This window comes from Barbus barbus (genome assembly GCF_936440315.1).
Source record: "Barbus barbus genome assembly, chromosome: 21".
Classification (NCBI taxonomy): domain Eukaryota; kingdom Metazoa; phylum Chordata; class Actinopteri; order Cypriniformes; family Cyprinidae; genus Barbus; species Barbus barbus.
In genome coordinates, this window is record NC_136749.1 from 10,262,280 (window position 1) to 10,282,857 (window position 20,578).

The window sequence follows — 20,578 nt, forward strand, 5'->3', positions numbered from 1 at the left end:
CCACGCAATGTGTGACGTGCTCTTTTGTGGTTTTGCTGCTCTCACACCCCCTCAGTCCTTATCAGCTCGCCCCAGCCTCACATACACCACTGATAGTCAGGAGTGCCGACGTCTGTGTATGTAATGTCACATTGAAGGTGTATATAAATGAATATTACCAATGCCACTTCCTACACTGAGGAACTTAAAAATTGTACTTGCAGTTATTTTTCCCATTTAGTGTTGGTGTTTCCTCAAGTTTAACTTGGGTGACTTTTTCCAGTTGATGGATTTTGGAGCAAAATCATCTTCTGGCCCTCATAATTTAAAGAAATGGTGAGATTCAGGAAATATTTCTAGAAATGCCCCATTTATGTATGTGTAAAAGAGAGGGGTCTTGTGAGAAGCCAAGTCATTACATGTTTATCAGTCAGTGAAAGAGTGAACAGAGAGTGTGATGAGGGAAGATAGTAGTTGGATGACTTGTGGTTGACGGAGGACAGATCGAAAGAGGAACAGTGTGACGAAATAGAAAACTTAGCTGGAAGAACATTATGTATGAAGGATCCTGACCAATAGGACACAAAAGAAGAAAGCAGCAGCACAGGATGGAAGATAACCCAGCTGTTCATCAGGTGAGGCTTTCAAGATTGATCTACTTTTCATTTTTGGTCTTTTGTCAGTTTTATTAATAGTACAGTGGTAGGCACAGGAAATGACAGAAGAAAGTGGGATGGAATCAGGAAACCCCACAAGCAAGATTCGAACTCTGGTTACTCATATGAACCACCAAGCACTTTTAGCAGTGTGCTGTAGAGTTTTTGCCTAAATTTTAAAGTTTTGCTTCATGTCATAAAGTTTTCTAGTATATAATACATGGGTGGTGTGGTGTAGTCGAGACGACCAGTTCAATGACTTCTAGTCATTAAGCAGGGAAATGTACATTTTCCCTTAAAGCTTGAAAGACATCTATGCAAATTTCACTACTTTAACTTTTTCATTGTTCTTTAGTGAACATCCCTTGGACTCACTCTTATTGCGGTTGGATGTTTGCCTGCCAGTCTAATTTCAATCCATCATAAAGTCTATGAGTTATGCATACCTGCTTTCCCCAGTTGTGTTTTTAAATGGACATTTCCGTACAACACGTCCATCTCAATAAAACATAAAGACTGAGTGAGTCATTTGCTTACTTTATTTCCCACAGGAAATGGTCATAACATCAGAAGAACAGTCTCAAGCAAATCCAGTGGGCTGCAACAAGTACCGCAGGCTCCTATTGGCTGTCTTTTCCTTCTCTCTCTTTGCAGCTGCGTTAGGTTTGGGGGTCTATTCTCACCTGCAAAAGACTGCAGACCCCTGGACGTCATGGATATCAGGTACAAACAACTAGGAAGTACAGTAGAACTTCTGATATAGTTTTAATAATAGTGGTCGTAATTTCTCTCTCTTGTTCCAGCTGCTTCTCCTTGCCTTTCTCCTGCCTGTTTAAGAGCATCAGAGAAATTTTCTGCTGCCATGGATCCCTTTTCTCGCCCCTGTGACTACTTCCTGTTCGCCTGTGGGACTACCACCAGTGATCAAAGACACAGAGCCAAGAGGATCTCCAATGAAGACAATGGAGAACTGGACAAAAAGAGGGAAGTGAGGATAAGAAGAGAGACAGATGTTCAAGGAAACAATGATGGATGGCTAGTCAAATTTCCAGACAGAAAGACTGCTTTACTGAAAACTATTAAGGAAATATTAGGTTAGTGAAATTTCACTTTTTTTTTTCCTGAAATGGAACAAATGACACAGTTTCATAGTGTCGTCAGGTTCCATATCTGCTTCTATCTGTCTGTCTTCCTGAGACTAAGCTGGTTTGCAGGTCTTCTAGACGGTCAGACTCGTCTGTTGGTTTTAAAGCTGTCTGGGGCACTTTATTCCTGTCTGGCTGGGACAAAAAAGTTGCACTGTAATGTAAATAACAATAAATCTTTTCTTCCACATTGTGACAAACATATGAGCAAAACGGATTATCAGATTGGATGGAGGAAGTCGATTGTAAGAAAGGGGCGGAGTTTTAAGTTTACTAAATGATTGGAGAAATCCGGTATATGTCACCAGAGAGAAGTCTGTTGTTTGACTGGAAGATTGAGTGATGGCATTTTGATTAAAACTTACAATAATATGATTACAATAATTACAAAAATCATAATAATAAATATAGCTGCAAGCAGTGATTACAGGGGTTCAAGCACTTAAGGCATTTAAGCATTTAAAGAAAAAGACATTTACCATATAAATATGTTTTTTTAACATTTATGACTGTTATAGCACCAGCAGTGGGCCAATCCCCTTAAAACTTTACATGCTTGTTTAGAATCACCTGTCGCATGTGCTCAGCAGGTTTCATGACATTTTGAGTATTCCTTAAGGCTTTATAGGATTTTGGGGAAATTTGGATTTTTACATTTGAATTATAGGATTTGGGGTAATCTTTTTTGCTAGATTGAGCGAAAAACCTAGGACTAGTTCACAAAAGTAGGTTTTTTACATCTTCTCAATCATTTGACAAACAATTTCATTGACAGCAGTGGTTCTAGAGGCAGAGTTGTCCAGAATGAGGAGTTCCATTGCATTGCATACGAATATCGTGCATGTGTGCGAAAAACCGTGCAACGTACAATCGTTTACATCCTTGCAAAATGCGGTATCTCCCTCCCAGTGGCCGATTTCTTTCAAATTTCTCTCCGACCGTGAGTCGAACAGGCCCACCGAGTTTCATTCCGATCAGCCTTCCCTTGTCTAACAGGTGCTCAAATTTTGTTGGCCAGTGGCGGCCTTGTTTTTTGAGATACGCAAATGTCCTTGTAGACACTTGTGGTGCTTTGGACCAAGACCGTGCACAGCGATTTTCATGTCTATAGGACAAATGGTTGCACAGTTATAGCCATTTTACTTTTTTCCCTCTTATAGTGGCCAAACCCCGTGATTTTTATTTTTGCTGTGACCTCAGATTGAGGTCTTACATAAATGTTCTGAGTTTGGCGAAGATGTTTCATTCTGTTCAGGAGTTATAGGGGTCAATGACGTGACGCAAATTTTTTTGTGTCCATATGGTTTAATTAAATTTAAAAGGGTTAAAATTTCAAAATAATTATGTAAATTAATTGCATACATTCTCTTTTTTTGTGGACCAAGTCTAAAATTTCTGGTTTTAATTAATTTTGAGAGAATATTTGGGGGATTATTGCAAAAATGTCAATGTGGTGTAACCTTAAAAACCTTGTACCAAATCTTTTTTCTTGTTTATAAAAGGTGAAATTCTCAATAAAACACCAGATCAGATTGTTTGGCATAACCGTACTTTAGTACTATTTAATATTAAATAAAAGTAAATGGAGCACCATTGTTCTGAATATTATAATTAATTTGGGGAATTAGGGGAGTCAAGACTAATTCCTTGAGTTTCAAGGTGGTGTAACCACCATGCAAGGAGCCATTTTGTTAATATTTTGCAAGAAGATCATGTGACAGGAAATTATATCACAGAGAAGGTCCTCTGGTGATACTAACTGCTGCATGCAAAGGTTAGTAACTGTCTTTAAAATGTATGGTCAGGTATTGTTAGGTATACATGTCAAATGGTATGACCTCAGAAATACATTGATAATTCATGATTATTATGAAAATGAGTATTAACTTTAAAAATTACATTTGAAATATTCCAACCAAGGCCATGTACTTACATCGGTGTCCATGATAATGCATGGCAAATTTGATTTTAATTTAAAATGTCAAGTGGTGTAACCAGTTACACCATTTGACTCCTATTACAAGCCTTTCTGTTAGGGGCCAATTTAGTCAAATATCACTAATTTATGATGCTGATTAAAGATGTAATATAAACTAACCTACTATTTGAAACTATTTTCAAGTGTTAAATGTTATATTTTTTGAGAAAGTGGTTCTTTATCTACAACTTTATTAATAAAGCTCTGTAAGTCTAGGATAAAATAATTATGTTGCACAACATTAGTGTTTTTGAAATGTTTGGGCTAGCTTTAATGCATATTTCTATTCCAATCACTTAACACTTAAAGGGACAGTTGACCCAAGAATGAAAATTACCACCTGATTTACTCACCTTCAAGCCATCCAAGGTGCATATGACTTTCTTCTTTCTGACGAATCCAATCAGCATTATACTAAAAAAATGTCCTGGCTCTTCCAAACATTATAATGGCAGTGAATGGGTGATATTCAATAGTCCAATAGAAGTCCAATAAACTGCATTTATCCATCATAAAATAGTGCTCCAGGCGGCTCCGGGGGTTAATAAAGGCCTCATGAAGCGAATCAATGTGCTTTTGTAAGCAAAATATCCACATTTAAAACATCATAAACTGTAATTTCTAGCTTCTGCTAACTGCCGTACACACGTTCACGAGAGTGGCGTTCCAGCGAAGTAGGCATAGCATAAGCTCCGGTGAGAAGTGACGAACATGGAATCATAGAGGAGAGAGCAAAACAAAGCACTGGTCACAAATTTAAATATCAAAGGATTTCAATCTAAGACAAGAGGAGATTGGTTTTCCTTTGCTGTAAACAAAACTTGGTTCTCGTGAGACAAGCATATTTTCACTAATGCTTACGCTACGTCCTACATCATCCACTGGAATGTCACTCTCTCGTAAACACAAGTATGATAGAAGTTTATAAAGTTCTAAATATGGATATTTTTCTTCAAAAGTGCATTGATTCGCTTCAGGAGGCCTTTATTAACCCCCTGGAGCTGTCTGGAGCACTTTTTTATGATGGATGGATGCAGTTTATTGGACTATTGAATATCACCCATTCACTTTTAATGTCACTCCAATTGTATTCATTCGAAAGAAGAAAGTCATATACTGTACACCTAGGATGGCTTAAAGGTGGGGAGGGGGTCATGGGGAAATTTTCATTTTTGGGTGAACTATCCCTTTAAGCAATCTATAGTATCATATAATACACTCACTGGCCACTTTATTAGGTACACCTTGCTAGTACCGGGTTGGACCCACTTTTGCCTTCAGAGCTGCCTTAATTCTTCGTGGCATAGATTCAACAAGGTGTTGGAAACATTCCTCAGAGATTTTGGTCCATATTGACATGATAGCATCACGCAGTTGCTGCTGATTTGTCAGCTGCACATCCATGATGCGAATCTCCACCAAATCACAAAGGTGCTTTATTGGATTGAGATCTGGTGACTGTGGAGGCCATTTGAGTAAAGTGAACTCATGTTCATGTTCAAGAAACCAGTGTGAGATGATTTGAGCTTTGTGACATGGTGCATTATCCTGCTGGAAGTAGCCATCAGAAGATGGGTACACTGTGGGCATAAAGGGATAGACATGGTCAGCAACAATATTCAGGTAGGCTGTGGTATTTAAACGATGCTCAGTTGGTACTAAGGGGTCCAAAGTGTGCCATTACACCACCACCACCAGCCTGAACCGTTGAGACAAGGCAGGATGGATCCATGCTTTCATGTTCTTTACGCCAAATTCTGACCCTACCATCTGAATGTCGCAGCAGAAATCGAGATTCATCAAACCAGGCAATGTTTTTCCAATCTTCTATTGTCCAATTTTGGTGAGCCTGTGCCAATTGTAGCCTCCGTTTCCTGTTCTTAGCTGACAGGAGCAGCACCCGGTGTGGTCTTCTGCTGCTGTAGCCCATCTGCTTCAGAGTTCGACGTGGTTTGCGTTTAGAGATGGTATTCTGCATACCTTGGTTGTAACGAGTGGTTATTTGAGTTACTGTTGCCTTTCTATCATCTCTAACCAGTCTGCCCATTCTCCTCTGACCTCTGACATCAACAAGGCATTTTCGTCCACAAAACTGCCACTCACTGGTTATTTTCTCTTTTTCGGACCATTCTCTGTAAACCCTAGAGATGGTTGTGCGTGAAAATCCCAGTAGATCAGCAGTTTCTGAAATACTCAGACCAGTCCGTCTGGCACCAACAACCATTCCACGTTCAAAGTCACTTAAATCCCCTTTCTTCCCCATTCTGATGCTCGGTTTGAACTTCAACAAGTCATCTTCACCACATCTAGATGCCTAAATGCATTGAGTTGTGGTTGCATTGGCTGATTAGCAATTTGTGTTACCAAGCAATTGAACAGGTGTACCTAATAAAGTGGCCGTATAATGTAATATACATAAATGATTTAAAAATGTAGCAGAAGGAAGTGGGTGAGTACATTTGAAAGATCCAAAGATTTCAATTTACATCTGTAAAATACAATTCATTAAATTTCTGACATTTTATAATTAATATGATATAAGAGCCCCTTTTTCCCCAATAGATGCCACAATACAATACGAAATTACAATATGAAAATTAAAATTACAATACGAGACATGAGTTCACTGTTCATCACTATGATAATTTTGTGTTGCCAGATTTTTTTTTTAGCACTGAAAGAAAAAAAAAAAACACTTCAGCTGAGCTTGTTGACAGTCATGCTTGATTTTCAGTGTCAATTTCTTCAACAAACATTGGCCTTTGGCTGTAGAAGCAACATGGTCAGGTGGTGTAACTAGTTTGTGTCAATTGGCGTAACCAATATTTTTCATAAAAATATAATTATATACAGGAAAATGAATGTGGAATAAAATGTAATAATCTAGTTTAGTACAATAATATGTTTGTTTTTTTTTACATAATTTGTCAAAGATTATTTAGAAAATAACTTGTTTTCAGCATATGTCCTGCCAAATATTGAAAACACGCATACAAATTTACGTTTAGAGAGAACTCTAAGAAAATCTATTTTCGTGTGATATTTTAAAATGATTTATTTCTATGAGAAAACTTACATGCCATCTAGGTGGATAAAATATTTAATATTTCTCATTTTTTGGCATTTGACATTTTCATGTACATGCAGTTTTAACTTTTGTAAAAAATGGTACATATGTCATTTTTAACTACATAAAATCAACATAAACACAATGTGTACATTTTAAAATACCTGATGCATGCTTTTAAAACAAGTTTTAAAAGATTTTTGAATTTCTCATCTTGCCTTGCATTTTACTAAAAGTGGCCCTGACCCTTTCAAACATTTTGGCACCCCGTTGCGATGGTGAGTCGAAAGTTCAACTTTTTTTGATAATTATTGTTATTCATTCTCCTGAAAATCTTTCTGCACTGGTTTGGTTCCGATCGGGCGAAAAACCTAGGACTAGTTCGCAAAAGTATGTTTTTCACCCCAAAATTTTGCACAATCGAGTCTGAGGCATGCGTTTTGTCTGACGTGAGTCAAGGATTCCAACTACATAAGACACTTGAACCTGTGACTGACGGTTTAGGAGTTATGAGTGATTTGATTGCTGTAGTGCCCCCGTCAGGACGATTGGGGCGAGCTTTGGTCATGTTGTAGGCTGTGTGAGTACTACCATCCCTGCAAGTTAAAAGTCTCTACGACTTACGGTTTGGTCTGCATGATCAGTTTTACTTGGAGATCACTGATCCGTGACCATTCTAACAATTACAATAGTGTTTCAACCAAGTGTGTCCCACAAGTCTTGAAAATTGAAGCCAGAACGTTTTGATCGCCCCTAGGTGACTGGATGCAGAATAGATCATAAACCCTGGCCTCTCCATGTAATCTAATGGGAAGCGAGACAAACTAAATAATCAAATTACACCTCAAATACATTTTTTCCAAAGATGTTTTCTGTCATTTTAGGTAGTTCTTTGCATGCTGATGTATGTTCAAGTGTTCATTTTTCTAATAAGTTTGCTTTTAATTAGTTATTTGATGCTATAAAAATGGGGTGTAGTGTCGTGATTGTGAGCTTGCGATTGGGTCTGTGGGAGTTTGGGTGGGACTTTGGTTCTGTGCCTCCACCTCACGATCACTACTTCACAGACTCTGGATCACTACTCAGACAGACCCTAATAAAAATAGAAACGTGCATGGATGTCTCTTTCACAATAAGATCAATAAGATGCATTTAAAAAATATACAGGATGAATGTGTAGAGCACCATCTTAAACCAACTAAAACCAGCAAGCCATCTTTGGCTGATCAATGGTTAATCTCAGTAGTTATTTATGATAACTAATTGTATAAAACAATGTTGAATCATCTTTGACATTCAATCTGTATGATCCCTGTGTGATCAGAGGCTCCTGAGGAGGGTCTTTCTATGACTGCAGCAGAATGGAAAGCAAAGAAATACTTCAAGACCTGCATGGATGCAGAATCCCCAGAGAAAGTGGGTTCAAAACCCTTCCTCACACTAGTCCAGAAGGTACGCACACTTTCTAGGATAAAGGAAACTAAAAGCACCTGCATTGCATCATGCATTTTGCTCCAATGTTGTTTATCTTTTGATTCTCTCTCTCTCTTTCTCGGTGTGTGTAGTTAGGTGGGTGGGCACTATCAGACGGATGGAATCAGACAGATTTTAACACCACCCTCGCCCTGCTGATGAGCCAGTACTCCACATTTCCTTTCTTCAGTGTGTATGTAGGGTCAGACCCTGGTGAAGAGCAAACGGCTTCTGATCAACACTACATACAGGTGATTACTAATGAAGGCAGAATATAAGCAATTGGTAGCATGATTTACAGTTTAGTAGCATGATTTACAGTTTAGTAGCATGATTTACAGTTTAGTAGCATGATTTACAGTTTTCTCAATACTTAGGAGAACAGCAGTCTACGTGGGCTAGATTGTGGATCATTTATCATTGCTTTGGCACAAATGCATTCAGTGACTACTTCTTTCAAACTACATGATTTCTTTTCTCACTCAGACACAACCACTACCAAAATTCTGTGTACCTACAATTTGCACGTGTACATACATTTTCAGAACTGTTAAACTGAGAACTGTGTGAAGACTTGACCTAAGTATTGAGAAAATGGTGTCCTAGCAATTATATGCTGTATTTTTTTCCCTTACTATTCTGAATTTATATCTCAAAGTTTACTTTTTTCTTCATATTCAGATTTGTGATATACAGTGGGGGAAAAAAATATTTGATCCCCTGCTGATTTTGTACGTTTGCCCACTGAAAAAGAAACGATCAATCTATCATTTTAATGGTAGGTTTATTTGAACAGTGAGGGACAGAATAACAACAAAACAATACAGAAAAACGCATTTAAAAAAAGTTATAAATTGATTTGCATTTTAATGAGTCAAATAAGTATTTGATCCCCTATCAATCAGCAAGATTTCTGGCTCCCAGGTGTCTTTTCTACAGGTAAGGAGCTGAGATTAGGAGCACTCTCTTAAAGGGAGTTCTCCAAATCTCAGTTTGTTACCTGTATAAAAGACACCGGTCCACAGAAGCAATCAGTCAATCAGATTCCAAGCTCTCCACCATGGCCAAGACCAAAGAGCTGTCCAGGGATGTCAGGGACAAGATTGTAGACCTACACAAGGCTGGAATGTGCTACAAAACCATCGCCAAGCAGATTGGTGAGAAGGTGACAACAGTTGGTGTGATTATTCGCAAATGGAAGAAACACAAAATAACTGTCAGTCTCCCTCGGTCTGGGGCTCCATGCAAGATCTCACCTCGTGGAGTTTCAACAATCATGAGAACGGTGAGGAATCAGCCCAGAACTACACGGGAGGATCTTGTCGAACCCAAGGCAGCTGGGACCATAGTCACCAAGAAAACAATTGGTAACACACTACGCCGTGAAGGACTGAAATCCTGCAGCACCCGCAAGGTCCCCCTGCTCAAGATAGCACATGTATAGGCCCGTCTGAAGTTTGCCAATGATTCAGAGGAGAACTGGGTGAAAGTGTTGTGGTCAGATGAGACCAAAATCCAGCTCTTCGGCATCAATTCAACTCGCCGTGTTTGGAGGAGGAGGAATGCTGCCTATGACCCCAAGAAGAGGTGGAAACATTATGCTTTGGGGCTATTTTTCTTCTAAGGGGACAAGACAGGCATTGAAAATGGGTCTTGGTTGGGTATTCCAGCATGACAATGACCCAAAACACACGGCCAAGGCAACAAAGGAGTGGCTCAAGAAGAAGCACATTAAGGTCCTGGAGTGGCCTAGCCAGTCTCCAGACCTTAATCCCATAGAAAATCTGTGGAGGGAGCTGAAGGGTCGAGTTGCCAAACGTCAGCCTCGAAACCTTAATGACTTGGAGAGGATCTGTAAAGAGGAGTGGGACAAAATCCCTCCTGAGATGTGTGCAAACCTGATGGCCAACTACAAGAAACGTCTGACCTCTATGATTGCCAACAAGGGTTTTGCCACCAAATATCAGTAAGTCATGTTTTGCGAAGGGGTCAAGTACTTATTTCACTCATTAAAATGCAAATCAATTTATAACTGTTTTGAAATGCATTTTTCTGGATTTTTTTTTTGTTATTCTGTCTCTCACTGTTCAAATAAACCTACCATTAAAATTATAGACTGATCATTTCTTTGTCAGTGGGCAAATGTACAAAATCAGCAGGGGATCAAATAATTTTTTCCCGCACTATATTAACTCAGAACGGCTAGATATAAACTTGCCTTTCTGAGAAAAAAAGTCAGAATTTGAAGATAAAAAGGTGCAATTACCTTTTTTTATTTAAAGCTTAAAAAGCTTGTAGTATCCCAATTCTCCCAAAATTTTTTTGCAATTGCATGTTTAGATCTCTCAATTCTGAAGAGTATGAACTGTTAGATAAAAAGTGACAATTAATTTTCTATTTGTTTTCATCCTTGAGACATTTTATTGAGCAGTGATTTGTACATGAATCCTCAATATTTTGGTCCATTTTCATTGTTTTTGGGATTGTTCTACACTCTTTATGTTGGATAAAAATGTCCATGTACATTTAAATAGATTGATGAGCCTCATTTTCAATTCCCTATTGACTGGAATAGCAAGACACAGAAATCCAAAGCAAGTACTCGGGTAGGTATTTTCTGTTCGACTTGGCACCACACGTGTTCATAATGGATTATTAATAATGGTTCTTGGATATTTTGGTAACTTCTCTTTTGTTGTCTCTGTTCCTCTTTCTCAGTATTTGCGTCCATTCTACATGTCATGTGGTCAGTACTTGGATTTCTTGGGCATTCCCTCAAGTGAAACCACTCAGCACTGCGGTCTTTATCTATCTCTATCCACAACTCTGGCTCTGGCCACGGCCCCTCTCCACTACCGCCTCAGTCAGAAGTTACTCTACCACAGAATTACCATCCAAGAGCTACAGGTCTGTGTGTAAATCAGATTTGTTCTATGACATATGTTAATAGATCAATAAAAAACAAGATAAAGAAAAATCTAAAACGTGCCTCATTCTTAGAAATGTATATGGTTTTGGAAAAAACTTTTATCCCTTTTACAAGAAAACCTTCAGTTTAATTATGTCATGTTGTAACTATCAAGTAAAAGTATTTTCTGTATTTTTTCTTATATTTTATTTCCATATTTTTCAAAAATGTGTTTAAAATGTATTTGAAGTGAAAACTGTTTTTCTACAATTTTTTACTATCATAAAATATTTGCGTATAAATATATTAATGAATTCTAAAAATATAAATTTTGCAGTAGCATCATATGATAAATTTTACAATGTTAAAGTCATAATATTGACCTTCACACACAATCATGGGGGTCTGCAAGGGTCTTCTCTTTCATATTTTTGGCCGTTTTATGTTTTTCTACATATTTTTGCATGTTGGCAGTGTAAATTTAGTATTATTCAAATACTATTATAGTATTTATTAAATACTAATACTTTTGAATTACCTTTTATTTTATATTATTAGTTGCCGTTTTAATTTTAGTTTTTTTGGTATGTGCTTTTATCATTTTTTTTTAATCTTTTTATATTTCAAATTCATTTTTTTATTTTAGTTTTACTTAACAATAACAACACTTGAACAAATGATTTTACTGGTCACACCACATGACTTGGATTTGGCTGACAGAAGTTTTTCAAATAAGCAGTGAAGTTTTGATATAATATTTCTCTAAGAATTCCATTCATTTAATGAGGCTTTTTTCATCATTATGATCATAGCACAGTTAAAACCTTGACATTTTTGACATTATGCCACATAAATAAATGAATGAATGAATAAATAAATAAATAATTTTTTTAATTCAGAAAAACATGCACATCATAGAAGACATTTATTCAAGTTATTAACCCAAATAATATACAGTACGTGTGATATCATTTTTTTACTGTCTCTCACAGACTCAGGCTCCAGGCATTGATTGGCTTGCTTGCCTACAAGCCACATTTCAGCCTCTTCCTATCAGCCAATCAGATCTTGTTTTAGTCCACAATCTCCCATATATTATCCAGATGTCCCAGACAATCAGTAAATGGCAAGTCCAGCATGAGATGATGGGCACGTAAGTCACTATTACATAAATATACTTAATCATATTTTCTTAAGAAAATGTGATAGATCTTGACTATTAACACAGATGTTTGTGCTTATGTGTAAATATCCACAGCCGTCCAATTCATACATACATGATCTTTAGCCTGTTGCACACACTCATTCCTGCGCTGGACTCGAGGTTCTTCCAAACAATGAGAAACTTTTCCATTGCGACTGGAGACACAGAGGAGGTGGGTCTTGTTTGAAGGAATTACCCACAATGCCAATTTGTTTGAAGTGAAGCAGTGCAGACTGCATTATATTTTATATCACTTATTATATTGTCTTTTGATTTTAGGAGATGCCACGCTGGTTGCGATGCGTTCAACAGACAGAGCGAGGGTTTGACACTCTACTCAGTCATGCAATTAGAGAAAGACATACACAGAAAGAGGTACATTTTGGTTGGACCTCATGAAGAAATAAAAGATAATGCATGAACATGAATTTAATAAAGCAATGACAAGTGTTTTTTCTCTCACTGTCAGGCTGAAGAGTTGATTCATGATGTTTATTTGTCCCTCAAGAAAAAACTAACAGATTTGATCTGGAGAGACGACAGATCAGCCTTTATTTTGAATAAGGTGTGTTGTGAATCATATACAAAAATATCCTACTGAAACTGTGTTTTCTTTGTTCAGATCATTTTGTATATTTTTCAGATAAAATCTCTTAATCCAAGACTCTCAACTAAAACAAAAAACCTCAGTCATGCAGAACTCAGCCAGCTCTATGCAGAGGTAAATGAATAAATTGGAATTCATTTGTTAGTGAATTAACAGTCAGTGTAATGAATAAAACATTTTCATTCATGAATTCTCTCCTTCACTCATTGGCTGTGTTTGTCTGCCTCTCTGCACTAGGTGGTTTTGAGTGAAGAGGATTTTTTCTCCAACTACCTGCAGATGCTGGTGCTGGAGCAGAAGAGCAGGAGCAGACTGCTCTCACACGGCACACAGACTGATGGGTTAGTGCTCTCATATTTGCACTGATATTTAGGGTAATGTTTTATCAGTGTCAAATATTTGGATTTTTATTATAGTTTAATGTTTAATCAATAATTAGGGGAAGTCGTGGCCTAATGGTTAGAGAGTCGGACTCGTAATCCAAAGGTTGCGGGTTCGAGTCTCGGCAGGGATTGTAGGTGGGGGGAGTGAATGTCCAGCGCTCTCTCCACCCTCAATACCACGACTGAGGTGCCCTTGAGCAAGGCACCGAACCCCCAACTGCTCCCCGGGCGCCGCAGCATAACTCCGGGTGTGTGTTCACGGTGTGTGTGTGTTCACTGCTGTGTGTGTGTGTGTGTTCACGGTGTGTGTGTGTGTTCACGGTGTGTGTGTGTTCACTGCTGTGTGTGTGCACTATGGATGGGTTAAATGCAGAGCACGAAGTCCGAGTATGGGTCACCATACTTGGCAGTATGTCACTTCACATTCACATAATTCTGCTATTTAGAAATGTACAGTATTTCAAATATATATACATAGTTTATGAATATATTTTATATTTATTGAATTGTTTTACATAAAATATGTATTTATAAGATTTATAATGAATTATAATTTATTAATTTATAAAATAATTGTATATATTTAATTAATTTATATTCTTAAAGAATATATTTTATTTTATAAATCATCAAATAATCTTAAATTATCATTTAATCCCCTCAAGGCCAAATAATAATAATAATAATAATGTGACATTTGAAAAATATTATAAAGCAAAAAAAGCAAAAAAGTTAGTTGCAGCACAAATTATTTTATATCCGTACATGGAATGTGCATGCAAATCTTCAAACGTCTTAACTAAATTGCCAGCAGTGTGCAAGATTGCCCGTTGCTATCACTCTGCTGCTCTCACCTGGTTGCTCACTGAAGCTAAGCAAGGTTGAGCCCAAGTACTGCTCACTGCAGAGTCAAATAACCTCCAGCTCCCCCTCTGTGTGAAATAATGGGTGGAGTTTTGTTTAGCGATAAGGTAAGGGGTAGGGTTAGGGTGTGGTTGGGTGTCTAGCTCCACCCATTACATCCAGCGAGGGGGAGCTAGAGCTCCAGGTCCTCCCATTTGGCTCTGCAGTGCGCACACTCTCGTTGAGCCTGGTCAGTACCTGGATGAAAGACCAGCAGGGGGTGCTCACCCTGTGGTCTGCGTGGGTCCTAGCACCCCAGTATAGTGATGGAAACACTATAAAAAAAAACACTACTCCTGACTCTCTGGATGAGATTAAAATCCCAGGATGATTAAAATCCCAGGATGTCCTTAGAAAAAGAGTAAAGGTGTGACCTTGGCATCTTGGCCAAATTTGCCCATTGGCCTCTGACCATGATGGCCTCATAACAATCACTCCTTCTCCTCTCCACCAATAAGCTGGTGTGTGGTGGGCGCTCTGGTGCACTATGGCTGAGCGAAATGGATTATTGAAAATGCAAAAAAATATAGGGAATTGTGAATGTGAGCTTGAGGTTGATCATAAAAAAGTGGGGTTAAGTGGACAAATGATTGGAGAAGTCAATCTGGAACACTGAGTTATTACATTTTGATAAAACATTCAATTAAATAAATAATAAAACACATTCATGGATGACTAGTTCACAATAAGATCAATAACATTTAGAAAATAGATAGGGTGAATTTACATTTGATGCCAACTTTAAGCCATCATCCATTTTACATTTATGTCTTCCCTCACCTCTAGATTGTCTATCACTCCATCCATCTCTGGAAATGACATCATCTTCCCTGTTGGAATGTTTGTGTCGCCCTTCTTCCATTCCTCGTATCCCAGGTATCAAGTCACACCATACATTCATTCAGTGGAAATACTATTACATTCCAAGATATATTTTGCACCACTTTTAGTAAAATAGTGGTATTCATATAAATTGAATCATAGTAAACGAAATCTGACCTTTTGACCTTGTTTTTATGCCTCATTTTTTGAATGTACGCTTTTATGTGCTGAAGATGTAAGATGCTTAAATATGCATGTGTGAAAGATGTTTATGTTTACATCAATATTCTATAGGGCACTGAATTATGGCACACTGGGATCTCTGATGGCTAAAGATCTTCTTCACCTTCTGCTCCCTGATAGTAAGTCAGTATGAACCTCAATCTGAATGAGTGTTTGAGTCTTTTTGATCACCTTCTATGTTTTTCCTCACTAGTCCACACAAAGGCCAACAATCCAGAGTTAGAGAGCATGTGCATATGGTCTCATTATCTGAGTGTGACCAAGGATCCAGGACGGGTCGGCACATTCTCTCTTTCCCCCTTTGAACAGCAGGAGGTTTGGGTGCAGTATTCTGCTCTACAAGTGGCACTGGATGTAAGCTAATCTACTCTAGCACAAAGGTTTTCAATCTTTTATGCCATGGACTCCCCAAATATGATTACCCTCTGGAAATGTACCTACCCTCAGGCCATCTAGATAAGTTTGTTTTTTGTTTATTGGAACATATTCAAATAATATTTAGTATTAAATTATTGGCTCACGTCTGCAGTGAACAGGTGCCGTCAGAATGAGAGTTCAAACAGCTGATAAAAACATCACAATAATTCATAAGTAATCCACATGAGTCCAGCCCACCAATTAACAATTCTTTCACTTCAAACGAGCTAAAATAAAAAATAATAATGCTTCCTCCAGTAAAAAAAATTGTCTTGTTTGAATAAGGAGACAAATGTGCACAGATCAAGCACCATTTACAAGCAAACCCAGTCCAAATGAGTTCTAAACAAATACGTTGGTGGATTTGGATGAGAAAGGACAACAGGGGATGGACTTTTTCACTGGAAAAAGCAATTATCAGCCGTTCGTTGAGCTGTTTTTATCATTTCTCTCATTCTGACGGCACCCATTCACTGCAGAGGATCAGTTGGTGAGAAAGGGATGTAGTGCTGAATTTCTCCAAATCTGTTCCAATGAAGAAACAAACTCATCTTGGATGGCCTGAGAGTAAATTTTCAGCAAATTAAAATTTTTGGGCGAACTATATTATGATTTTTTTCTTCTCATTATAGTACTGTACTGTGAGATTTGTTTATTTACTAATTTATTTAAATTTTATTTATTTATTTGATCACATTTTAATCTAATTTTTCCCTTGTGATCCCTTGGGGGTCCCTGGACCACAGTTTGAAAACCCCTGCTCTAATCTACAACTATACTCTTTTTATTGTTAGCGATGAACCCAACATTTTTCTTTCTCAACATTTTATGTTCGATATTTGTTTCTTTACAGGCTTATAAGATGAGTTTCACAAGGCATCCAGAAGACTCGTCTCTATCAGGCCTCTCTTATATTCACCTGTTCCTCTCCTCCTTTACTAAGGTACCGGAGAACATGTCAATGAGAAATGCATAAGCACTCAAACACGTGTGATAATCAAAATGATCAAATCATATGTTACAGGTAACGTGTGATGCTGACTCCTACCATGAGTTCATGCCTTTTGAACCGTCCTTCCTGGTGACAGTCCTGTGTTCAAACGCACGCTTCTGCCCCAAACCCCTGGCCTGTGTGAATAAATCTCAGAGTTATCCTCGTGAGATATGTCAGAGTCAAACGCTGCACTGAATCTGAGAGGAACATTGGCCTGTTGGAGCTAGTTTGGGACTATTCAACCATTGGAGCTGCTCACTGTTTAGTGTTTAGTAAAAAAAAGAGAAGGTCATTCCAGAGATCATAAAACTTTTTATATTCACTTGTTAAGTAATGGGTTTAGAAATGTCACGTATAGGCTTTAAGCAATATCATCACATTTGATAAATCATGTACAGTATGATGAACAGTTAAAACCTGCTTGGTGGATACGATCTCTCACAGCACTTTGAAAATTTACCATGTTTTTACTATAGTATTGCATTTTGGAGGAAATGTAGATTCATACAAAATAATAATTTTGGGAAAGGAGGATAGCCTAGTTTGTTACGCTGGTTTACATGTGGTTACTATAGATACCACAGTTAAACTGGTTACTAAACAGGATTTATGGCAAATTTTACCAAAGAAGGAGAGCATTTCACAGAGTAATCTGTTCCTGTAGTTCCTGCTGTAATTAATTAATGATGAATATTTGTGCTCTTATTCTCTCTATTGTAAATACAGTTTGAGGTCTGTAGTCTGAATATATCATAAATGTCACTCTTATATTTGAAATGTATTATATTTGATGAAACATAAAAAAAAGTATTTTGCATGGGTGCTTTTTGGTCTGTAGTCAAGGAATTTCATACATATACCATTTAATGTTTTAGTGCAGAACATGAATCAATACAAAAATTTCAATGATCATATACATGAAACAATATATCTTAATCTCAAAGGGAAAAAAAAGAGATTACATAAAAATGCTAAATACATAGATTTAGTAAATAAATCATTTGACTCAGGAAAGTCCTAATAATTTAGAAATGTCTTTCTCGTGATTATTATTTCTTTCAATTTCTTTTTGAAATAATTATTTCAAAGAGAAAATGGTCAAATTCAGGTAGTTTTGTGTTTATAAATTGTAATTGTTTTCATAGTAACATTTAATGTATTTCAGAATTAAATTATACATTGTAAACAATAACGACTCGATTTACACCAGGAAAAAAAAGTCATGTGACGTAAATAAAGTATTTTAGGTAAGACCTGATTGCCGTCATCAGCGAGCGCCATTCTGAACAAACGTGTTGTGACGCGCACATTTGATGCGTCGTAGTTCGGTGTCAACATGGCTGCACACTCTGGAGGCAAGCGTGGTCTGGAGCGTTTAGATGAATATGACCCCAAACCGGCGAAACAGCAACAACGTTTGCACGAACAGATGACGGAAAAGCGTCTTGTTGTTGTTTTAGAAGGAGCGACGCTTGAAACCGTAAAGGTAAAAGACAACTAAGCTCTTTAGAGATTGAAACTGAGTCAGTTGTTATTCACTGCATTGCCACTAGAACATTAGCAATAATATTTCTCCTAACCGTATGCATCAGAATTTAAATGCAAACGTATCTCTGTGCAGGTTGGAAAGACATTTGAGTTGCTGAACTGTGATCAACATAAGAGTATGATAATAAAAAATGGAAGAGATCCTGGGAAGATTCGCCCTGATATCACACATCAGGTAAAGCTCTTCAACTCTTAACCTTACCACTCATCTGAGATGCATTTCAATTTTAAAGGGGTCATTTTTTATTAAAAGGATGTAGTACGATTAAAAAACATTTTTGCACATTCACTTTTTAATGAGCAATTATTGATCAGGTACACTATGGTTTTAGACAACTAAAACCATGATATTTTAGTTTAAACCCATTTTTATTTGTCCCGTATCTGTCCTCTCTGTTCTCCCACAGTGCCTGTTGATGTTACTGGACAGCCCTTTGAACAGAGCTGGACTGCTTCAAGTCTACATTCACACAGAGAAGAATGTTTTGATCGAGATCAACCCACAGACAAGAATTCCTCGCACTTTTGCACGATTTTGTGGACTAATGGGTACAATAACTCCATTTGTGCATTTACTGTAATCAACTGTCAATTAAATGCAGAAAATTAGTAAGTTTATCTTGCTCTTATTTGTCCTCCTATAGTCCAGCTGCTGCACAAGCTGAGTGTGAGAGCAGCAGATGGTCCTCAGCGTTTGTTAAGGCTGATTAAAAATCCAGTGTCGGACCACCTGCCACCTGGATGCCCCCGATATTCGACATCGTTCAAAGCAGGAGATGCTGTTTGTCCCAGAACAGTTGTCCCTAAAGATGGACCTGCCGCTATTATCATAGGAGCATTTGCACATGGAACAGTGAGTCGGTTTACACTTCTCCTCACAGCTAAAGGAAGTATATTCTTCATGCATGGAAAATAATTTCAGAAATGTGAATTGTGTCATTGCTTTAAGTAAATCACTGATTTGTTTCTCTATCCTCTCGTAGGTGGATGTCGACTACACAGAGAAGACGGTGTCCATCAGTAACTATCCTCTGTCTGCAGCTCTGACCTGTGCCAAGATGTGTTCAGCGTTTGAAGAGGTTTGGGGAGTGTTATGACACAACCAAACTGTCAGGAACAGACCTTTTGACTGTGTATGTAAACGGCACATTCCTTGGATTGTGTTATATGACGGCACAGCAGAGCAGAATATTTAATGTATTATAACACAATTTTAACTCTCACTGATGCAAACAGTTATACCCTTTAAAGTGTGGGGTATTAAACTTCAGTTTCATTTTGTATAAGTTTATACATTTAATAATAAACCCAGATTTGTAAATGTGAAACAACGCGTTGCCTTTTTTCTCCTTGTGGGACACTTTTTCAGCAGCCTTGGTTTCTGGAAGTTTTTTTTTTTTCTATTCAAAATGTTCATGTTAAAAGAGTATAAGCCATAAATAAAACCAGCCAGCGATAAGGTGAATCAGAACATTACATTACTATTAGGAAAGAAAAGGAAACTCAGACAAAAAGATAAATGTACAGGACTGTACTTAATGGCTTTTAGGGGATAAAATAAAGCCACAATCCCATGAAGCATTCTGAATTATAATCAAAATAAAAAGAGAAATATACAATTCTAAATTGTTGATATGAATAGCAACAATGTTTATGTATTTTGAGATCATAGCGAGACAATTGTTATTCACTGTTCTTCGTGGGAGTGACAAATTGAAAATTGTGGCTCTGATTGACAGATTTTTATGTGTGTGTGTGGAGAATCATGGGCTGTGTAATTTTTCAACAGGAATTCTGCTGTTAAACTCTGATCTTTAAAAACTAAATTGAAATTATGTAAATTTATGGCTTTGGGAAAAGCATGTGCCACTGATAAACAACCCCAAGTTCACATCAGGTCTGTCTTTGAAGGTAAGTAATCCTTAAAAATCTATTCCCTTATAGAGAATAAGAAATGATTTTTTACTTCTGGACCGGGACCTGACTATTGCACTCACCTGGTTTTATTGAGCATTATTCTGAAATGTTATTTTGAAGTTCTCTTTTAAATGTCTCTTCACTATTTGAAATCTTCTGGTTTATCACAGTGATCTTATGGTTGTACTGTAGCTTTAATCTTGTATTCTCCATTCCCACTATAAATTTAGACCGCTTCAAGTTCAAAAGTCTCTCCCTCTGTGTTTGTTCTCTGGACCCTTTAGCTTCCTTGACCATCAAATGTGCTTTTTTTTTTTTTCTGTCTAGGCTTGAT

The 20,578-nt window shown here is 37.4% G+C and overlaps 2 protein-coding genes across 4 annotated transcripts; both read left to right on the forward strand.

The window, feature by feature from the left end:
• The first annotated feature begins 79 nt into the window (after positions 1 to 79).
• Positions 80 to 18,027, forward strand: LOC306887647 (kell blood group glycoprotein-like). Of its 3 annotated transcripts, none has more exons than XM_079445567.1 (18): positions 80 to 614; positions 1,187 to 1,358; positions 1,439 to 1,729; positions 8,150 to 8,277; positions 8,391 to 8,549; positions 10,833 to 10,904; positions 11,017 to 11,205; positions 12,199 to 12,359; positions 12,465 to 12,582; positions 12,690 to 12,785; positions 12,880 to 12,975; positions 13,054 to 13,131; positions 13,255 to 13,358; positions 15,090 to 15,179; positions 15,420 to 15,487; positions 15,562 to 15,722; positions 16,639 to 16,728; positions 16,810 to 18,027. In XM_079445567.1, the coding sequence occupies exons 1-18, from the start codon at positions 588 to 590 to the stop codon at positions 16,972 to 16,974; spliced, it is 2,265 nt and encodes a 754-aa protein (XP_079301693.1). In that variant the 5' UTR covers positions 80 to 587; the 3' UTR covers positions 16,975 to 18,027. The 3 variants fall into 3 exon arrangements, with proteins under 3 accessions (XP_079301693.1, XP_079301694.1, XP_079301695.1); XM_079445568.1 differs by having other exon boundaries at positions 12,919 to 12,975; positions 16,810 to 17,962; XM_079445569.1 differs by lacking the exon at positions 10,833 to 10,904 and having other exon boundaries at positions 394 to 614; positions 16,810 to 17,962.
• A 22-nt stretch (positions 18,028 to 18,049) lies between these two features.
• Positions 18,050 to 20,488, forward strand: LOC306887564 (ribosomal RNA small subunit methyltransferase NEP1-like). Its single transcript, XM_079445396.1, has 5 exons — positions 18,050 to 18,265; positions 18,401 to 18,502; positions 18,735 to 18,876; positions 18,972 to 19,180; positions 19,311 to 20,488. Exons 1-5 carry the CDS (start codon positions 18,116 to 18,118, stop codon positions 19,422 to 19,424), a joined length of 717 nt encoding a protein of 238 aa, XP_079301522.1. The 5' UTR covers positions 18,050 to 18,115; the 3' UTR covers positions 19,425 to 20,488.
• The last annotated feature ends 90 nt before the right edge of the window (positions 20,489 to 20,578 follow it).

Coding starts and splice junctions, on each gene's coding strand:
- LOC306887647 (XM_079445567.1), top strand. CDS start 588: ATGGAAGATAACCCAGCTGTTCATCAG. Junction 8,278..8,390: donor TCCTCACACTAGTCCAGAAG/GTACGCACACTT, acceptor CGGTGTGTGTAG/TTAGGTGGGTGGGCACTATC. Junction 13,132..13,254: donor TCAGCCAGCTCTATGCAGAG/GTAAATGAATAA, acceptor TCTCTGCACTAG/GTGGTTTTGAGTGAAGAGGA.
- LOC306887564 (XM_079445396.1), top strand. CDS start 18,116: ATGGCTGCACACTCTGGAGGCAAGCGTGGTCTGGAGCGTTTAGATGAA. Junction 18,266..18,400: donor CGACGCTTGAAACCGTAAAG/GTAAAAGACAAC, acceptor ATCTCTGTGCAG/GTTGGAAAGACATTTGAGTT. Junction 18,503..18,734: donor GCCCTGATATCACACATCAG/GTAAAGCTCTTC, acceptor GTTCTCCCACAG/TGCCTGTTGATGTTACTGGA.